This window comes from Myotis daubentonii, chromosome 2 (assembly GCF_963259705.1).
Source record: "Myotis daubentonii chromosome 2, mMyoDau2.1, whole genome shotgun sequence".
NCBI classification, from domain to species: Eukaryota; Metazoa; Chordata; class Mammalia; order Chiroptera; family Vespertilionidae; genus Myotis; species Myotis daubentonii.
This window is the reverse complement of record NC_081841.1, coordinates 208,871,165-208,889,978: the sequence shown is the minus strand read 5'-3', so window position 1 is coordinate 208,889,978 and position 18,814 is coordinate 208,871,165. Positions and strand designations below refer to the sequence as shown.

The window sequence follows — 18,814 nt, the reverse complement described above, 5'->3', positions numbered from 1 at the left end:
AAACTTGGTTACATAAAGATTTTATTCAGTGTGTATGTTAATTAACACATACAGTATTATTGTTAGGTAATCAAATCCTATTTAGCAAACATTATGTTCATCCAGATTTCTAAAAGTGGAGAATCAACAGGCAAGAATCTCAGCAGGTCTTCCCTGGCCCAGGGTCTAAATTAAACAGTAACAAGATGGCCTCTGTGCGGCCTCCTTTGCGTAGCTGTTTCAGCTTCTAGAAAGGCCTTGTAGAGCTAAGTGTCCTGACCTCTCCCTGCCTAAGTGCTAACTACCCAAGGACACGGGCTTATTTCAGAAAATAGGAAATCCAAAAGCTCTCTGTTATCTGAGCTTCCGCCGGCAATATTTTTCTAATCTTGTTTTGGAAACCACTAACTCTTTGAGGAGGGATTACTTCAGAAATACCACTAGCTTTTCTGTGTTAACTTGAATTGTGGTTTTTACTTGTGGGAACACATGACAAATACTCTCTTCCCCCATTCACTTTCAGAAAGGACAGCTTTGAAACAGAGAGCAGGTGTTCATTTCTAAGCTACAATAGAATGACAATTCTTGGACAATACAGTTCCAAGACATGTGCACATAATTCTGGTGGTTTTAACTCCCCTCTGTGGACCACAGTTGCCTGTCATTTTCAAGTGGGACTAGTAATGCTGAAACCAAATGAACCTCAGGTTTAACAGTCTGATGTAGCTACTGGAAAAAGCTAAGAGAAAGTTACCTTTGTCTGTGTTACTGTTATTTATTTGTTTATTTGAGCAATATAAATTACCTAGAAATAAAGGTCATACTTCTGCCCCTCCCTGTTCAGAACACATCTGGAGGGCAGTATGCAAACTTGAGCAAGAGCAGTTACACCGGGGGACGCTGACTCACTGCAGAGCAGGACAGAGAACAGTGACCAGGCTGGGGGAGTTACAGATCTGCCTGTGACAGCAGGTGAAGGAACTGGAAATAGGTTGCCTAGAAAAGAGTCCAGAATGATAACCAGCCTCAAATGTTTGTGCAGCTGACCTGTGGCTCTTAGAAGGCATCACTGTAGGAGACTGGGGGGGAGGGGGAGATTACTAGCATTATGCATTTCCAAGGAACAGTTTTCAACTCAATACAAGAAACATCTTCCCTATAAATAAAGCTAAAACTAGCTGGCTCATTAGGAAAACAGTTCTCATCTAAATTGTTTAATAAGAGGCTCAACAACTATTATTTACTGTGGATGTTGTAAAAGGGTTTCTAACTCAACTAGAGGATTCTGGCTTTGATAACTTCTAGAGCAAGGGTGGGCAAACTTTTTGACTCAAGGGCCACAATGGGTTTTTAAACTGGACCGGAGGGCCGGAACAAAAGCATGGATGGAGTGTTTGTGTGAACTAATACAAATTCAAAGTAAACATCATTACATAAAAGGGTACGGTCTTTTTTTTTTTTAGTTTTATTCATTTCAAACGGGCCGGATCCGGCTCGCAGGCCGTAGTTTGCCCACGGCTGTTCTAGAGTCTCCTCCAACTAGAAGATCTATGAAAAGTCTCTAAAGAATAAATGCCAAAGTTCAAAAATGAGCCCCATCTGGACCTGAAAACAGAACCTCTTTTTTTTCACTCCACACACAGTGTTGTTTCCTTATATAATGGCTCTTTCATTCTCACCCCATTGCTATTACCTCGGTCGCAGCCTTAATAACTTGAAATTCATCAACAACCTTTTAACTTATCTCTGAGAACTGAGACCATCTGTGTCAACATGACTTAATAGTTTCTTCAAAGAAATCTTCGCTTGGTAAAGATAAGATTGTAAAGAAAAAAAAAATAAAATAACCTTACTGTTTGCTTCCAGAAATTCTTACAGATCAATTTATCAGAGACAGTCCACACACCTGCAACAAACAGCTTACTTTAAGATTCTTGCCTCACCATGTCCAGGAATCCTAAGCTATTCTGATAAATATATCTAACTGCCTGTCTTGAAAAGCCCACCTTTAAACCATTTAAGTCCAGATCCCAAGAGCCTATAAATAGCCACCTCCTTCTTTTTCCTCCTTCTGAGAAACTGCAAAGCCTTTCCTCCTGCAGTGAATTCTAGTGCATTTAGCTTTGCTTGACTAACAGGTTGCCTGGTGACACAGGAGAGTTCAGCATCTCCACGCACCAACATCTGCACTGAACCACTGTCTACCCCCTCTACCCCCCAAACACCTACTTACCTACTGCAACATTAACTTCCTTCCTAAAACATTACTTGTAATATACTGTTCTCTGGCTTAAAATTTTCAGTAGTAAAACATATATTCACATTTTACAAATCATCTTCAATCTCAAAAACACTGTTAGGTAAAGGTATCCAGACACATACTATCATTCCCTTTTCAAACACAGGAAAATTAACCTATGATGACAGAAATCTAGTGGCTACCTTGATGGAGAGGAATGTAAATGGAAAAGGGCCTAAAGAAACCCCCAGGGGGATACAAATATTACACTGTTTGTACATTTTACTTCCAGAAAAATTTTCAATTTAAATTTTTTACTGTTGACACTATTGCAGATGTCTCTCATCACCTCCCCCCCTTTGCCCATGTCCACCCAGCCCCCGCCCCCCGCCTTGGTTAAAAGTCAATTTAAGACTTCTGACTCTGAACAGATGTTAAGCACTGCCCAAACCCTGGATGTTACACATAAAACAAACATGAGATTCTGTAAGGTAGAGAGAAAGCACACAAGTTGGGCATCTTAGGAACCAAGGAACAATGATTCTCTGCATTTTTTTTGCACTTCATATGTCCTGGACTGGATGATATTGGAGAAGCCAGTATGCCACAAACATCAATGGGAACAGATTTTTAAAAAACTCCAACAAAGGCCTGCTCTTTCTGGCCAAAGGACCATTACAAGGGAAAAAAAACCAAAAAAACAAAAACAAAAAAAACACTTTTAGGCAAACATTCTCTCAGGTCACTCTTTTCCATATGATCCCACAATTTCCTACTCATATGATTGAGAGAAAATTTCCAAAAGGGCTTCAAGGCCCTTCATAATCCAGCACCAAGTCTTCTTCATGGCCTCAATTCAACACCCACAGGCATGAGTCACGTTAAATGACTTTCTCTCCAACCTGTCCTCTCTATCTTGAATATACTTTCCACTTGTCCTTTAAGTGGTAGACTATTCGTTTTCCTACAAACTCACCCTGAGAAAAACAGTCTTTCAATCCTCCTTACTCTGTGCTCACATACTTGTGTGTTTTTTTTATCATGATTACAGCTCTTGTTATGCTGATAAGAAGTGAACTGTATATTTATATCTCTACTAAAGTATGAAATTCATGGATGCAAGAATTAAGCCCAGAATATTGGCATAATGCCAGCGCAACGCAGAGTGAAAGGTGCACAGCCGTTATTCACTGAATTGAACAGAACTGATTTGAAATGTAAATACTGTTGGTGGCGTAGCATGATGAACTTCATTTTTTCTGAGTCAGTGCCTCTGGCTTCCTATACTCAGATTATTTGGATTTGGAAAACTGTATCTCATCGGTGAGGCTGACTGCTGTTTAGGACAGGTATACGCAATCTCTACAACTAATAATAGCTTACATTCAAATATATGCCGTAAGTAGATTGCAATGTTAGAATATCCTTAATGTTGACCCTAATCCTGCTTATAAAGAATGAGCTAGCAAGATGTTTTATATGGGTTTTTGTTGTTTAACTTTTTTTTAAACACACAATATCTTTCCATTTATTTACATCTTTCACAACTTTTTTTATCAGTGTTTACAATTTTTAGTATACAGGTCTTTCACCTTCTTGGTGAAAGTCAAAATTTAGAGATCTGTGGATGGGAAAGTTAAAAAATATAGCTGCCCTAATACCATGTTTTACAAAGAACTGTGGGTGGGATTGCTAGCACAATGGGCTGATTGGAATCAAGTAGGTACAAAGTTTTCTGAGAATTTTATTGGCATTAATAATCACCACTCTGGACTGAAAAAGACTGCCACTGATCTAGGCTTAAGTCGATCCTTGAACTGTCAATCATCTGCAGACAGAAAGTGGACGTAGGAAGCTGCTCAGGCCTGAAAGACAGCATACACTTCTACACCAATTTTTCAGATGTGCTCACAAGGAATCACGAGAAAATGAAGAATCTCCCAGAGGGCCACAGAGAACTATGGACAAGGGAGCTACTGTCAGGTAGCAGAACCAGGCCTTTGCGAGTCATGCGCTCCGACACTAAGGGAGACTGCATTCACAATGTGGGCTCTATGGATCAGTCCACCGTCGGCTGCATGTCTTTCATTATCCCCTTGCTTCTATGACATTTGTTGTAAGGACAGCCATTTGGTCAAAAATATTTTAAAGTTCTATTACAACTCTAAGTGCTTTTTACTTAACATTAAATTAGCTTCTTCCAGAGCCTTCGTTATGACCTAATAGAAAGGCTGTTCTCTTTGTGACCTGCACTAACTCTAATAAACCACAAAGTATTTCAGTGGCGTGTCCCTCTTGTCCAAACTCTTATGGAAGGAAAAATGGCATGCACTATCAAGATCTAAAATTCATTAGGAAATCCAACCATAATTAACAAAGCAGTAAACTTCATTCTGCATTTAGGCTGTTTTCTGGAGCAAGTAGCACTTTTTAATAAAGTGTTTGTGTATTTTTCCAGCTTTATTGAGATATGATTGATATATAACATTGTATAAGTTTAATATGTACAACCTATTGATTTGATAAACATATATTGAAAACTGATTAACACTATAGTCCAGTGTTAATTACCACCATCCAGTCACATAATTACCAGTTCTTTTTTTTGCAGTTAAGTACATTTAAGATCTACTCTTATAAACTTTCCAGCATATAACTTATAGATCTTATATCTGGAAGTCATTACCCTTTGACCAATATCTTCCCATTTTCCCTACCCACAACCTCTGATAACCATCACTCTACTCTGTTTCTGTAACTTTGTTCCTTTTTAATCCGACATATATGTTGTAGCATACTATCACAATCTATTTGTCTTTGTCTGGCTTACTTAACTAAGCACAATGCCCTCAAGGTTCATTTAAGTTTCCAAAATGGCAGGATTTCTTTCTTTCCATGGATTAGCAATACTGATATATATCTATATATGAAATCACTTATTCATTGAGAGGCAGGAGTTTGTTTCTATTTCTAGGCTATTGTGAATAACAGTGCAATGAACATGGGGGCGGGGTGAGATTCTGTTTTCAATTCTTTTGGATATAGACACAGAATTAAGGTATTTGCATCACATGGTTCTATCTTTAATCTTTTCAGGAACCTCCATATTGTTTTCCATAGTGGCCGCACTACTCTACATACTCAGCTATTTACTAAGGAGTCTCTCTCTCCCTCCCATTTCAAAGGACAACTGTGGTGGTTAAGCAGCCTTCCTGGGCATTTCTTTTCTGCACGTGAATACATCCTCCCTCCTTCTTGGCCTGCAGGGTCTTTGCTCACACATTTGCTGATAGCCTGCCGGGGATTACCTTGTGAGACTTTGTTGTTGTTGCTTTTAAAATCCTCTGTCTTTCGTTTTAGACATTTTATTATTACATGTCTTAAAAATGATCTTTCTTATTGAAATTCTGGGGTTACCTACTAGCTTCAGAACCTGGATATCCACATATCTCCCATGTTTAGGAAGTTTTCAGTATTTGCTTATATAAACTTTCTACCTCCTCTATTCCTCTCTTCTCCTTCTGAGGCTCCAATGATCTATACATTATTTCTTTTGATGGTGATCCATAGGTTTTGCAGGATTTCTTCCTTCCTTTTTATTCTATTTTTATTTTGTTCCTCTGATTGGGTAATTTCGTTTAATGTTTGTAGCTCACTGATTTTTCTGTATAGTCAAGTCTGCTGTGAAAGTTCTCTATAAGATTCTGTAGTTCAGTGTATCTTATTCTTCAGTTCTGAATTCTTTTCAGAACAATAAAAAAATGGTTTTGTTGTGGGGCAATACCTGGTTCTCCATTCCCTTGGGGCCAGTTACAGCAGGTTTCCTGTATTCCTTTGGTGGTGTCATGTTTCTGAGTCTGTGTGATTGCTGTAGAGATGTGTAGGTGTGTCAGCACTTAAGAAGCAGTCACCTCTTCCCGATTTCATGGGCTGACTTTGGTAAGGAAAGTTTTTCACCTGTGGGCGGGTGCACATGGAGTCTGCTGTCACTGGAGTCTAGTGGTCCAGGGCACCAGGTGTGGGATATGTGGTACCACTAGGTGGGGGGGGGGGGGGATTATGTGTCTTCAGCTCAGGCCACAGCGTGTCCGGGCTTGCACCGTGCACTGCAGCACCCCAAACTGGCAGCCAGAATTGCTCCTGGGCCCCTCTGAGGGTGGGACAGACTTAGGCGGTTGGTGTCTGACCCATGTGCAGCACCAGAGGCCAGGGGTGGCTGCAGGTGCAGTCCCAGGCTTCAGTGGAGTGGGAGGAACTTAGGCAGCTGGCATCAGCTCATGAAAATACCTACGGGGTGAAAGCTGGCAAAATGTGCAAGGGGTCCATGGATCCCTGTGCCGGCTGTTGGCTTCCACAGTGATGAAACCGGATGTGTTTTCCCCAGAGCTGATCTCTATAAAAATCAATCACTCCCACTGTGTTTAATAACAGTCCCGCTTTTCTTTCTTGATCCTGGCTGGCTCCGGACAGCTCAGCTTTGTTGGTCTCGGTGGAGGGAAATGGAAGCACCTGTCACAAGGTTCCTCGAAATGCTGGACAGGGGAATTCTTTCCAGCTGGGAGCTCTTCCAGGGCTGGGCAATACCCACAATGCGATGGGATAACATAGGCAAAATGAAGCCAAATTCCTTCTCTTTTTGTGCAACTCCTCTCAGGTTTGGTTTTTTGTTCCACTGTGTTGCTAAAACTTCCTAAGTGGACTCAGTAGGTCTCCCAGAGCTGTTTATATCTGTGGATAGCTATCTATCCAATCGCTGATCATTGTGGGGGCCAGGGAGGCTGCGTTCTCTCATGTCACCATTTTTTGCAAATATAGCAATTTCAAAACTCACATTAGTTATCTCAGACCACTCTACCCTTATTAATACCAGATTTTAATTACAGATAGCTGAACACTTAAATCCAGGTTGACTGGCATTTACTAGCATTAATAAAATAGGAGAAAGAGAAAGAGAGAAAGAGAGGCATAACGATTTGAAAGTTTCTAGAATGAAAGAAATGCTAGGAGAAAAATGCAAAGTAAAAAATTTTCTATAAAATGAGAATACCTTCAGTGATATCTTAATCAGTAATGAAATCTAAATCACAACTTAAAAGGTTATTACAGGTAAATTACAGGTTATTATTTTAATAAACTGGGTAGTTTAAAATATGTTGAAGATGATCCATGTTTTCAGAACTTAATATATTAACTAATAAGCAAACTGGAGAAAAATAATGCGTTCTAGTGATCAAAACCGAAAATGAAACAATACAAGAACACCGTGAAGACATTTCAATGAAAGGGATGGAAAACACTTCATTTTTACATAAAAATGAGGAGTGGCACAGGAGAAATACCTTTAGTATCAAAATATACAGTCAGATACTATAATCACCTAACAGCACAAGCTTTTTAAAGACATATTACTTTCAAACAATAATAATACAGATATTTCTTCTTTACATCTAAGGCTTACGAGAGTTTGTATGACTGTAATAGCCAGGGCTCCTGGAAGACAATAGAGAGTGGTATTGCTCTGTCTTTCACACTCTTTCACATTCCAGATACTGTGAAGTTTTTTAAAGCATGTACCATTGTTGATCCCATGTAATTGAGTGTATAAGAATAAGTTGTAGGTATTAGTGTGCATATCCAATTAAACTGACCCAGACAGGTATGTACAGTGGTGTGATGTAACCTCATAGAATGGGCAAAGCGTTCCTGAAGATTTATAATTTACATTTGGAATCTGAACCTGTAACTTGAAGACTTAATAAGTACATAAACTGCAAATCAAATTTCAAACACAATATATAGTTAGTGATGACTTATTCCATAATGTTTCCTTTATTACTAAAACATTATTTTCATCCTTTCAATGAAAGAAAACTGTAATGTTACCTAACTTTCAGGGCTTTTGACTGATTCCTGCAAAATGTGATGTAGGATACAATAATTTTATTTCTTGGCAGAAATAAATGGTTGCTTTTCATAAGGAATTGCTTCCTTGGGAGATAATTACAGCTGTTTTGCATTATTAATGGCAGCTTTGTTAGTACATCTATTACACAATTAATTTTAAGAATGAGGCTTATTTTAGAATATTATAAATTTCAACAGTTTTTTTAAACTATTTTTACACTCAGGGATAAAAGAGTGTAAGTTTAGTAGATGCATGTAGTACTTAAAAATTGTTTCAGAACATTCCATGGTATATATTAACTCTGTATTTCAACACATAGTTTGGGGTAAGTCCAAATGAAATATCCTCTGAATAAGTGCAAATCTTTTCAAATAGATTAAACTTTAGGCCTGGCCAGTGATGCTCAGTAGTTAAGCGTCAACCCATGAACCAAGAGGCCACGGGTTTGATTCCCAGTCAGGGGACATGCCCAGGTTGTGGGCTCAATCAGTAGGGGGTCTGCAAGAGGCAGCCAATTGATGATGTTCCTCTCTCATCAATGTTTCTATCTCACTATCCCTTTCCCTTCCTCTCTTTCTAAAAATCAATAAAAACATTAAAAAAAAAACTTTAGTACATGTACTTGGAAATCTATATAGTCTTTTCATCTAAATTTTTTTTACCCTAAGTTTTATTTTTTATTTTTATTTATTTTTCTATATTGACTAAGGCAGCAGTTCTCAACCTGTGGGTCGCAACCCTTTCATAGGGGTCGCCTAAGACCATCCTGCATGTCAGGTATTTACATTACGATTCATAACAGTAGCAACATTACAGTTATGAAGTAGCAATGAAAATAATTTTATGGTTGGGTCACAACATGAGGAACTGTATTTAAAGGGCCAGAAGGTTGAGAACCACTGGTTAAGGTATTACATATGTGTCCTTATCCAAGTCTATATAGTCTTACAGTATAAAGAAGCTATAATATGCCCTGACCGGTTTGGCTCAGTGGATAGAGCGTCGGCCTGTGGACTCAAGGGTCCCGGGTTCGATTCTGGTCAAGGGCATGTACCTTGGTTGCAGGCACATCCTCAGTGGGGAGTGTGCAGGAGGCAGCTGATCGATGTTTCTCTCTCATCATTGTTTCTAGCTTTCTGTCCCTCTCCCTTCCTCTCTGGAGAAAATCAATAATAATCTATAATAAAGAAGCTATAAAGCTGAGGAATATTCTGATCCTGTGGTCAAGATCATTTCATTTTATTAGTGGACATGATTATGCAAAAAGATGATGCAAAATTGAAAGGAATAAATAAGGCAAATACCTACCATGGCCATTCAAAGTAGGAGAACTTCATGTTCACCCGAGGTCATAAAGAAACTACTTCATCAAAAAAGTGACACCTGAACTAGGAAGAGGGGTTTTAAGTGTAGAGAAAGGAGGAATGGCATTTCAAGATCACTTATGACAAAAGAAATGTATTATGTGTTCACTGTAAAGCCAAATTCACAGAGAATAAAACAATCTGATCATCATTTTACCTGCATACCATTCTAATATATGCTTCAGGCTATTAGCCAAAACGACCTCAAAAGTTGAAAATATTTGGGGAGAGGGAGGAAATAGGGGAAAGAGAAATAAAGAAAGGCAGATGTCAATAGACAAATATAGATGTACTGTTATTTTAAAGTATTTAGCATGATTTATGCAAAATAATGAGAAATTTCTCTAAGCCATATCTATCATTTCTTTCCTTAAGGGTTATTAATTATTCTGAAATTTTAGAAGTCATTTATACTAAAGCATAATTTGGTCTACAACATGACAAAACTATACTGTGGCATTTTTTAAATAGAAGACACAATACATTCTCATTCTGTTTTGACAAATGTATGTGACATACAAGATATGCAGTGTTTAAGACTTTATGGGGGGAAAAACTTCCTTAAACATATAGAAACACTAAAACATAAACATGTTTTCTTAATGACATTTAATTTAACCTTTTTCTTTTTAATTAAATTTATTAGGGTGACAGACATCCTATATAATAAAAGGGTAATATGCAAATTGACCCTAATGGCGGAACGCCTGGTTCCTATGATGCGCACTGACCACCAGGGGGCAGATGCTCAATGTAGGAGCTGCCTCCTGGTGGTCAGTGTGCTTCCCCAGCGGGAGGGCCGCTCAGCCAGAAGCCAGCTCATGGCTGACTGGCATTGTGTGCCCACCACTCAAAGTCAAATCTTCTTCTATCATCATATATTTGACCCCCCTTACTTTACTAAACATATTTTAATATAATATAATCTTTAAGTTTTATACAAATTTTCTCAAATCTTCTAATCTTTTAATATAAACAGATAATATGAACACTGATGTCATAGTTTTAATGCTAATTCCATCAAGTTTCTGAATATTGTATTTAAATCATAATTGTTAGACTTGAAATATTATGATGCTTGAAAAAAGTGCATTGAATGAGAAATACTGTGAGTCAAACTTTTCAGTGTCATATTTTGAAGTTGCAGCAAATATAACTTTAAAATGCTTTTTAAAAACTAGACTGAATATGCTTATTATGAATTATGTTCAGATAATTAAATTAATCTTGACAGGATGAGAATAATTTCCTTGGTTTTAAGGACCACAGGGGTCTATGTAGTACATTATTCTTTCCAAAATTGGAAAAAGTTTGAACAATATGAACCAGTTAACAAGTAATTTATCCCTTTCTCTGCAGGAGAGTCAATTCTTCTTTTCTTCTCTTTGTTTTCCGTTTTTTTCCTCTGAAATCACATTTATTCTGGATTCTCAGAGAGAATAAGTGTGACATATTAAACACATTCTCATTTTGTAGTTGTATAATCCCTCTGTGTATATGCTTTCAAAATTTTAATTACAAAGTACAAACAAACCTTAGGAGGGAAAAACAATTTTTCCCCTGATATACTTAACGTTTTTGAAATGCTGAAAATATAACTTGAATTCCTATTTGCAAAGAAATATATATTCATCTATTCAGCTATTATTTATTTAATATATGTCCTGTGTGAAATGCTTGCTAGGAGGCAGAATACAAATCCTGTGGTCTATCCTAGGTAACAACAGTTGAAAGGAAGGATAGCAGCAGTTCGGGTTGGCTACAAAAATTGGTAATCAAGATCAGTCAGAGGCCAGAATCAAGAGTGCATAGAGCTAACTGTGAAGATGGAAGTCAAACTAGGTGGCCATCAAGGCAAGGAGTTTTACCAAAGGCCAAGTAGGCAGACAAAAACTATGAAAATCAAAAGAATAAAAAGGCAAAAGAAGTTAAATGCAGAGTCACAGCAACAAAGTGATCATGGTATTGAACAAAATTCTAAAACAATTCCAGCTTCTAGTACCAGCAATGCAGTAAGCAGCAAGGAAGGCTTTAATGACTGAGATGTGGGAAAATCCATATATAATATCTGTGAGCTTCATGATGTAGCTGTACTACTAGAGAAAACGTAGTGCCTGGAATTTTTTTAAAAGATATTTTTATTGATTTCAGAGAGGAAGAGGGAGAGAGAGAGAATCATTGATCGGCTGCCTCCTGCACGTCCCCAACTGGGGATCGAACTGTGACCTTCTGGCTCATAGGTCTGACATTGAACCACTGAACACACTGGCCGGGCTACTGCCTGGAATTTAATGGGCTCTCAACAAATTCTGATTTGATGAAAAAATAACAAATCAAAGGGCAGAATATCATTTATGAAATCTACCATAAGCTTTCTGCATATCTTTAGTATATTGTGTTTCTGATTTTTTGTTTAAATTTTTTCTTTATATATTGACCTCTTTTCTGGTGGTATGAAGAGTACAATAAAAGTAGTGAACTTCCCTGTAAATATCTTTATACAAAAATAATTATAGTTAGCTTGAATAAGCCTATATAATTTTCAACTTGTTACTAAAATATGTCCCTCAAAGAGCAAGCTTATGCAAATCCCTGAGGCATGAAAGCATAAGGCTGTTAGGCTACCTGAAACAGAAAGTGTGCTTCCTTAATGATAAATTCTAGCGTATGCTACATGCCATTTTGCAATAAAATGCTTTTGCAGTACACGTAGAACACAGCTCTTAGTTCTATTAACAACTGAACTGCAATGCAGTGGAAAGTTTTGAATTGTATCTGATAAACTCACAGCAATCTTTAGGCAGCAGATAAAGGCCAAATCTTAAAAAGTGCATTTACTTATGTTGGGAGTTATAACCTAAGTATAAGCTTGATCTCAATGAATGCATTTCATTTAAGATGATTGGTTTTTTAACAACAAAAAAAAATGTCTTTGTGCCCCAGAACTATACAGTTGTATAGGTTCCCTTTAGCTACCCAGTAATGGCTTCTTCTGTGATGACTTTCATGCTGTTAAGTGGACCATTAGTACTTGTGTCATTTCGTAGCATCTTATTAAGAACAAACAAATAAGCTTTCAATCAGCACAGCACCATACTGCCTCCACTATTCCTTTTCTTTCTCTGTATTCATTTAGATTTTAAGCTCAATACAGTGAAACTTACTCTGGTAGCATTTTTAGATTCATCTAGACATGTTTTATTCCACAATTAACATATGAATATGTTAATATTTTAAAAACAAATAGCTAAATGAAGACCCAACAACATCCCCCACAGTCTTATCCACCCTGTCTCATCTAGGTAGTTCAGTCTAGTTAGAAAACATAACTAGTCAAGCTAGAATCACTAGTCCAGAGAAGACACAGGTTCTTTATACATCAATTCAGTGCATGACCAAAAACTCTTACCCATTCTGACCAACGTGTCCCTGAGAGTATACTGCTGGTTCTGAGGCGAGTGGGCAGTAGGGGTGACTAGCTCAGGGGACTGCCATACATACCACTTCTTGAAAATGCAATGCAAAACACAGGCCCTGTTGCTGGAGCATCAATAACAAACCTACTATAAGGAAATACATAATGTGTTCATCTGTATAAGAATTGTTACAATGTGTAATAAGAATAATATCATTTCTGATCGATACAGACACTCTTAACTATATATACATGTTTTTACACTTCCCTTGCAGGATTGTTTACAAGACATATGACATTGGCTTAAAAAATTACCCACAACTGCTGAGACATTTTGAGTACTATTTGTTGCTATTTCTAGCTGAGCATGATACCTGAAAAATACCACTTCAGAAGTATAGTTCTTCACAATGTCTTTCCTTTGCTTTGGAATCAACTAGAAAAGAATAAAGCTGGCACATCACTGAGGGTTGGAGTGTACACTGTCTGTGCGTGCCCTGTGTGTTCTCTGGCCCCTACACCTTCAGCCTGACTCCCGCCACCAGCATGGCACTGCCTGTTGGATTTCTTTCAGGGCTGAAGGCCACCAGTGTGGGGAGTAATGCCTTCCAGGGAAAGAGCACTCAGCAAGTGGCTGAGAAGAGGTGGCATATAATAACCCAGCTGCTCTCGCCACTTGTCCTGCACTGGCTCCCGGAGACCCCCCAACACTAACGGACACTTTTTTGACTGCCTTCCCAGTTTTCCTCTTCTACCCCATGTTTCCGTCTCCTCTGATATAAACTACTGTGCTTTGAATCACTGTCTTTGAGAAGAACCCTAATTAAGACTTTTAAAAATTCTAATACACGTAATATCATATTTTATCTCAGACAACTGCAAGGTAAGACAAGCAGTATTAGACTCATTTTATAGAAAAACAGACAAACTTCCCCCAAATAACATACCTGGAAGAGGCAGAGCTTGGGAGAAACTCAACCTTGTTTTCTTTCCCTGTTTCTCTTTGCCTGAATACTTCAGAATAAAGGCAAAGAGTTTGCTCTTCACATAAACCTCTTCTAAGCGTGTAAAATGGCACAGATTAAATCATGTTTACTAAGGTATATTAAAAAACACTATTACACCCAAACTATTTACATATCAGTCATATTTACTGATGACATTCAATATCTACAATCATTCATTAAACTATATATAGGTCATTGTGATCCTAAGCACTGGTTACTTCCATCTAAAAACACTTTTATAAAGTCATCCTGGGGTATATATGCTAGATGAGATAATATCCTTGGCTGCCAAACACGTATGACAAAATTATACTAAGGTTCTCTATAGCCCTGAACCAAGGTCTCTCCTCTTTAACACTCTGACACTTTGTGCCTGATGACCCTTTGTTGGGGGCTGACCTTTGCATGGCAGAGCATTTGGCAGTGCCCCTGGTCCTCCCATTAGCTCCCATAGTGGGTACTTGCCCCACAGCTGTGACACCTTGGGAAGGAGGGGGGGTGGTTCATCCTTGGTTGCGTAACGCGAGTTTTACAGCCCAAACATGCCTTCACTTCTTCCTGAAAGACAGCCAATCTACGAGGGCAGTAACTTTTAATGTGGCCTTGGAACAGAAACTATATCTAGTTTGATATTTTACAAATGAAGAAACGTTGCACGTAATGCTACAGGGTTCCAAAGTTAAACGTGTGGAAGAAATAACAGTGGCTGTGAATCTTACGTTTCTAAAACATGACTTAATGGTGTTATACAGAAAGAGCCCAGGTTTTTCATGCTTTAGCCCAGCAGCGGACTCTCTGATCAGCCCGTGTCCCCTATTAGTAGCTTGATAGAGCCACGAAGGCATGAGGCAGGACACAAAAGGCTCTGGTAAGAAAAGGAAAAAAGAGAGATGCCATGCCTTGTTAAACGCAGACAGGGATTCATCAAAATGCAAAACAGGCAACAAAATTACAAAGTACAACTATTAAGCCCAAATGCCAAAGCACAGAACTCCATTAACACCCAGATCAATTGAAATGGACACTGGCGCACCACTTTCATGCTTATGAACTTTGAAGTTCACTTTAGGTTTTCACCAATTTGCCTACATCTAATCCTACTTCCTCTTGTGAGCATCTATACAGCTGTGGCGATAATAAAAAATAAGTAGAAAAAGTAGTTTATGCATATAAATTTGATGTAGGTACATGGCTAATTTTTTAATCAAAATTAAAGCAGTCCTGACACTAAAAAAAGGAAAACCCAATATATATTGTATGTTATGTGCATGTACATGGCAGAGGTAGCAAATGAGAAGAGAAAGAACACAGATTCACATATACAACCCTTTCTTCCTAACACTAATTTCTGGTTCCTATATGAACAGAATTGCAGTTCAGACTATGGATGCTTAGGAAGTGCACCTACCACTTGTCCATTGTGCGGGTTCTTATGAGCATAGGGAGGTCCACGGATATGATTCCACATCTGACCAGAAGTCATTGCAAAGACTATACACTGAAAGACAGGGTGCAATGTGTTTCCATTATGTAACAATCTGGCTCATTCTGTTCATATTATACAACTTATGCTATTTTACAAAATACAGGGGGGGAAGTACAATGTGATAACATACCAGAGATACCATGGCCCAACCAGTCTTGTTATAGATGAACTCCAAGTTGTTCCTTCTTAAATAGAGCAAACCACCAACAAGCGACACTAACAGGGCCAAAGCGATGGTGCCAGAGTAGTTGGGTGGTCTGAAGACTCGAATCTGCAAAAATGCAATGAAAACTTTATGTGAAAGGAAAAAACCAATTTTTTCTCCTGACCACATTCTAAGTCCTTCCAATCATCAATACAAACAATTTAGAAAGGGGACACCTCACTTTCAGACCTTGCACTAACATTCTTTTCACTCCTTACAAATCAAAAATATATACCTTGAAACATCATGACAATGTAAAAAGTCTTGCTCATTTTAGGTAACTACAGTTAAACATATGCAAAACTACCTTTGCATAGTCAACCCAGATTAATTCTGTTCTGATTAATCCAGAGAACATGGGATCATCTGGCAAAGAGTAAAGGTGAGATAGGGGCATAATATTTGTATTATTTCAAATTGGGACCTTTGAAAAAGGCTTCTTAAAAACGGTTTTATTGAGAAATAATCCACATAGCATACAATTCACTACTCAAACTGTACAATTCAGTTTAGCATATTTATTGATATATGCAACCATAAGTCAGAATCAGAAAATTACAATAATTTCAACAGGAAGTCCCATACCCTTTAGCGTTTATTCCCTTTACCCTCCCCCCTCTAACCCTAAGCAACCACTAGTATACTTTCTATCACCATAGATTTACCTATTCTGGACTTTCACATAATACAGTGGGGCCTTGACTTACGAGTTTAATTCATTCTGTGATGGAGCTCGTAACTCAAATTACTCGTATGTCAAATCAAAAAGTGAACGAGTGAGACACGTGATGCTGGGCTGATGTGGCGTTCACTGTGACATTCACTGCGCCAACTAGCGGTGGGGTATCTGAAGCTGGCTTGTAACCCGAATTTTAGCTCACAACTCAAAGCAAAAAACCGGCCGAGAGACGGCTCGTATCTCGAAAAACTCGTTAGTCGGGACACTCGTAAGTCAAGGCCCCACTGTATGTGGTCTTTTGTTATTGGTTTCTTTCCCGTAGCATAACGTTTTCAAGGTTCACCCTTGTAGCATGTGCCCATACTTCATTTAAGGGTGAATACTCCATTGTATGCATATACCACATTTTATTCATTCATTAACCAGTTGACAGATATTATGGGTAATGCTGCTATAAACACTCTTGTACAATTTTTTGTGTGGGCATATGTTTACATTTCTCTTAGGTATATATGTAGGAGCGGAATTGCTGGGTCATGTGGTAACTATGTTTAATAGTTTGAGAAACTGTTTTCGAAAGTGGCTGTGTTATTTTGCATTCCCACTAGTGGTGTATGAGGGTTCCAATTCTCCACTTACCAACATTTATTATCTCAATGATTTAGCCACCTTTGTGGGGGTGAATGGGTATCTCATTGTGAGTTTGAATTGCAGTGCCCTGATGACAAGCCATCTTTTCATGTGCTTATTGGACATTTGTATACTTTCCTTGCAGAAATGTTTATTCAGATCCTTTACCCACTGTTTAAGTGATCTTTATGTTACTGAGTTGTAAGAGCCCTGTATAATAGATGTAAGTCCCATCTAAGAAAAATGATTTGCAAATATTTTCTTCCATTCTGTGGGCTGTCTTTTCACTTTCATGATTGTGCTTTAATGAACATCAAGACTATATTTCATAAGTAGACATAATTGGTATGAACTCATAATTTCACAGTATGTATAGGTCTTGGTTCTACTAACATTCACCACTAAAAGAAAACAAGGCTCTTAGGAGAAATGGCTAACTGAGTGCTGGGTAGGGGAGGTAGGCAGATGCAAGATGAGCCTGAATTAGATCAGCTGGAGGTATCACACTCCCTGACCTCAAATTTTACTACAAACCTACAATAATCAAAACAGCATAGTTTTGGCAGAAAAACAGAACAAGGAACAAAACTGGATAAACCCACACATACATGGACAAAAAAATGTTTTTTGATAATGGAGGCAAAAACATACAGTGAAGAAAGGAAAGCCACATGCAAAAGAATAAAACTAGAATGCTTACACCAAACTGAAAAATTAACTAAATAAGACCTGCAACAATAAAACATATAGGAAAAAAAAACATTGGTACTAAACTTACACACCTTGGTCTCAAAGGGGTTTTTGTGAACTTCAAAGCAAGGGAAGTAGAGGCAAAAATTCATGAATGGGACTAGATCAAATTTAAAAATCTCTGTACAGCAACAGAAACCATCAACTAAATAAGGCAACAAACCAAAAGGGAGAAGATATTTGCAAATGATAACTCCGATAAGAGTCTAATCTCTAAAATATATAAAGAACTCATACAGCTCAACACCAAACAACCCATCCAATTAAACAATGCACAGAGGACCTGAACACACACTTTTCCCATGAAGACATATAGATATATGAAAAGATGCTTAACTTCAATAGCTACAAGGGAAATAAAAATTAAAATCACAATGAGATACCACTTCACTGAATGACTGCTGGAATGACTATTCTCAAGACAAGAAGTAAGTGTTGGAAATGATATAGAGAAAAAGGGCTGGTAGGAATGTAAGCTGGTGCAGCCTCTATGGAAAAGAGTCCAGAAGTTCCTAAAATAAGAATCAAGTTACCATATGACCCAGCAATCCCTCTTCTGGGTATCTACCTGAAAAAATTTGAAAACACTCTATAGAGATATACATACCCATATTCATTGCAGCATTATTTACAACAGCAAAGCCATGGAAATAACCTAAGTGTCCTGCAACTGATGACTGGATGTGGTACATTTATAAATGGAGCACTATTCAGTCATAGAAAGGATTAAATAATGCCATTTGCAACAAACAGATGGATCTTGTGTATATTATGCCAAGTATGTCAGGTGGAAAAGGATTTTATTCATATGGGGGATATAAAATGAAGGAACAAACTCATGACACAGACAATAGCACGGTGGTTCCCAGAAGGGAAGGGTCATACATAAGATGCAGAAGGAGACTAGATTTTGGATGGTGTGCTCACAATGCAATATACAAGGGATGTATTATAAAACTGTATGCCTGCAACTTATACAGTGATTTCCTCTTTTAAAAAATGTTTATGGCTAAGAGTTTCTCAGTGGTAGCCAACCCATGGTCCGCCAACCACTGGTGGTCCCTGAGGTCCGAAAGATTGGCGACTGCAGGTTTAAATCATCCTCGATTATTTCCTTAAGGTAAATGACATAAAATAAAGATATGATGTAGAATA

The 18,814-nt window shown here is 38.0% G+C and overlaps 1 protein-coding gene across 2 annotated transcripts in view; it reads right to left on the bottom strand.

The window, feature by feature from the left end:
- The window catches only part of TUSC3 (tumor suppressor candidate 3), a 110,230-nt gene that overhangs the window by 33,892 nt on the left and 57,524 nt on the right, over window positions 1-18,814 (bottom strand). For both annotated transcript variants that reach the window (XM_059685554.1, XM_059685553.1), the window contains exons 5-6: window positions 15,526-15,666; window positions 15,318-15,407 (exon numbers count right to left, since the gene is read on the bottom strand). In XM_059685554.1, the coding sequence (XP_059541537.1) occupies window positions 15,318-15,407; window positions 15,526-15,666 (231 nt within the window). The remainder of the gene's footprint in view (window positions 1-15,317; window positions 15,408-15,525; window positions 15,667-18,814) is intronic.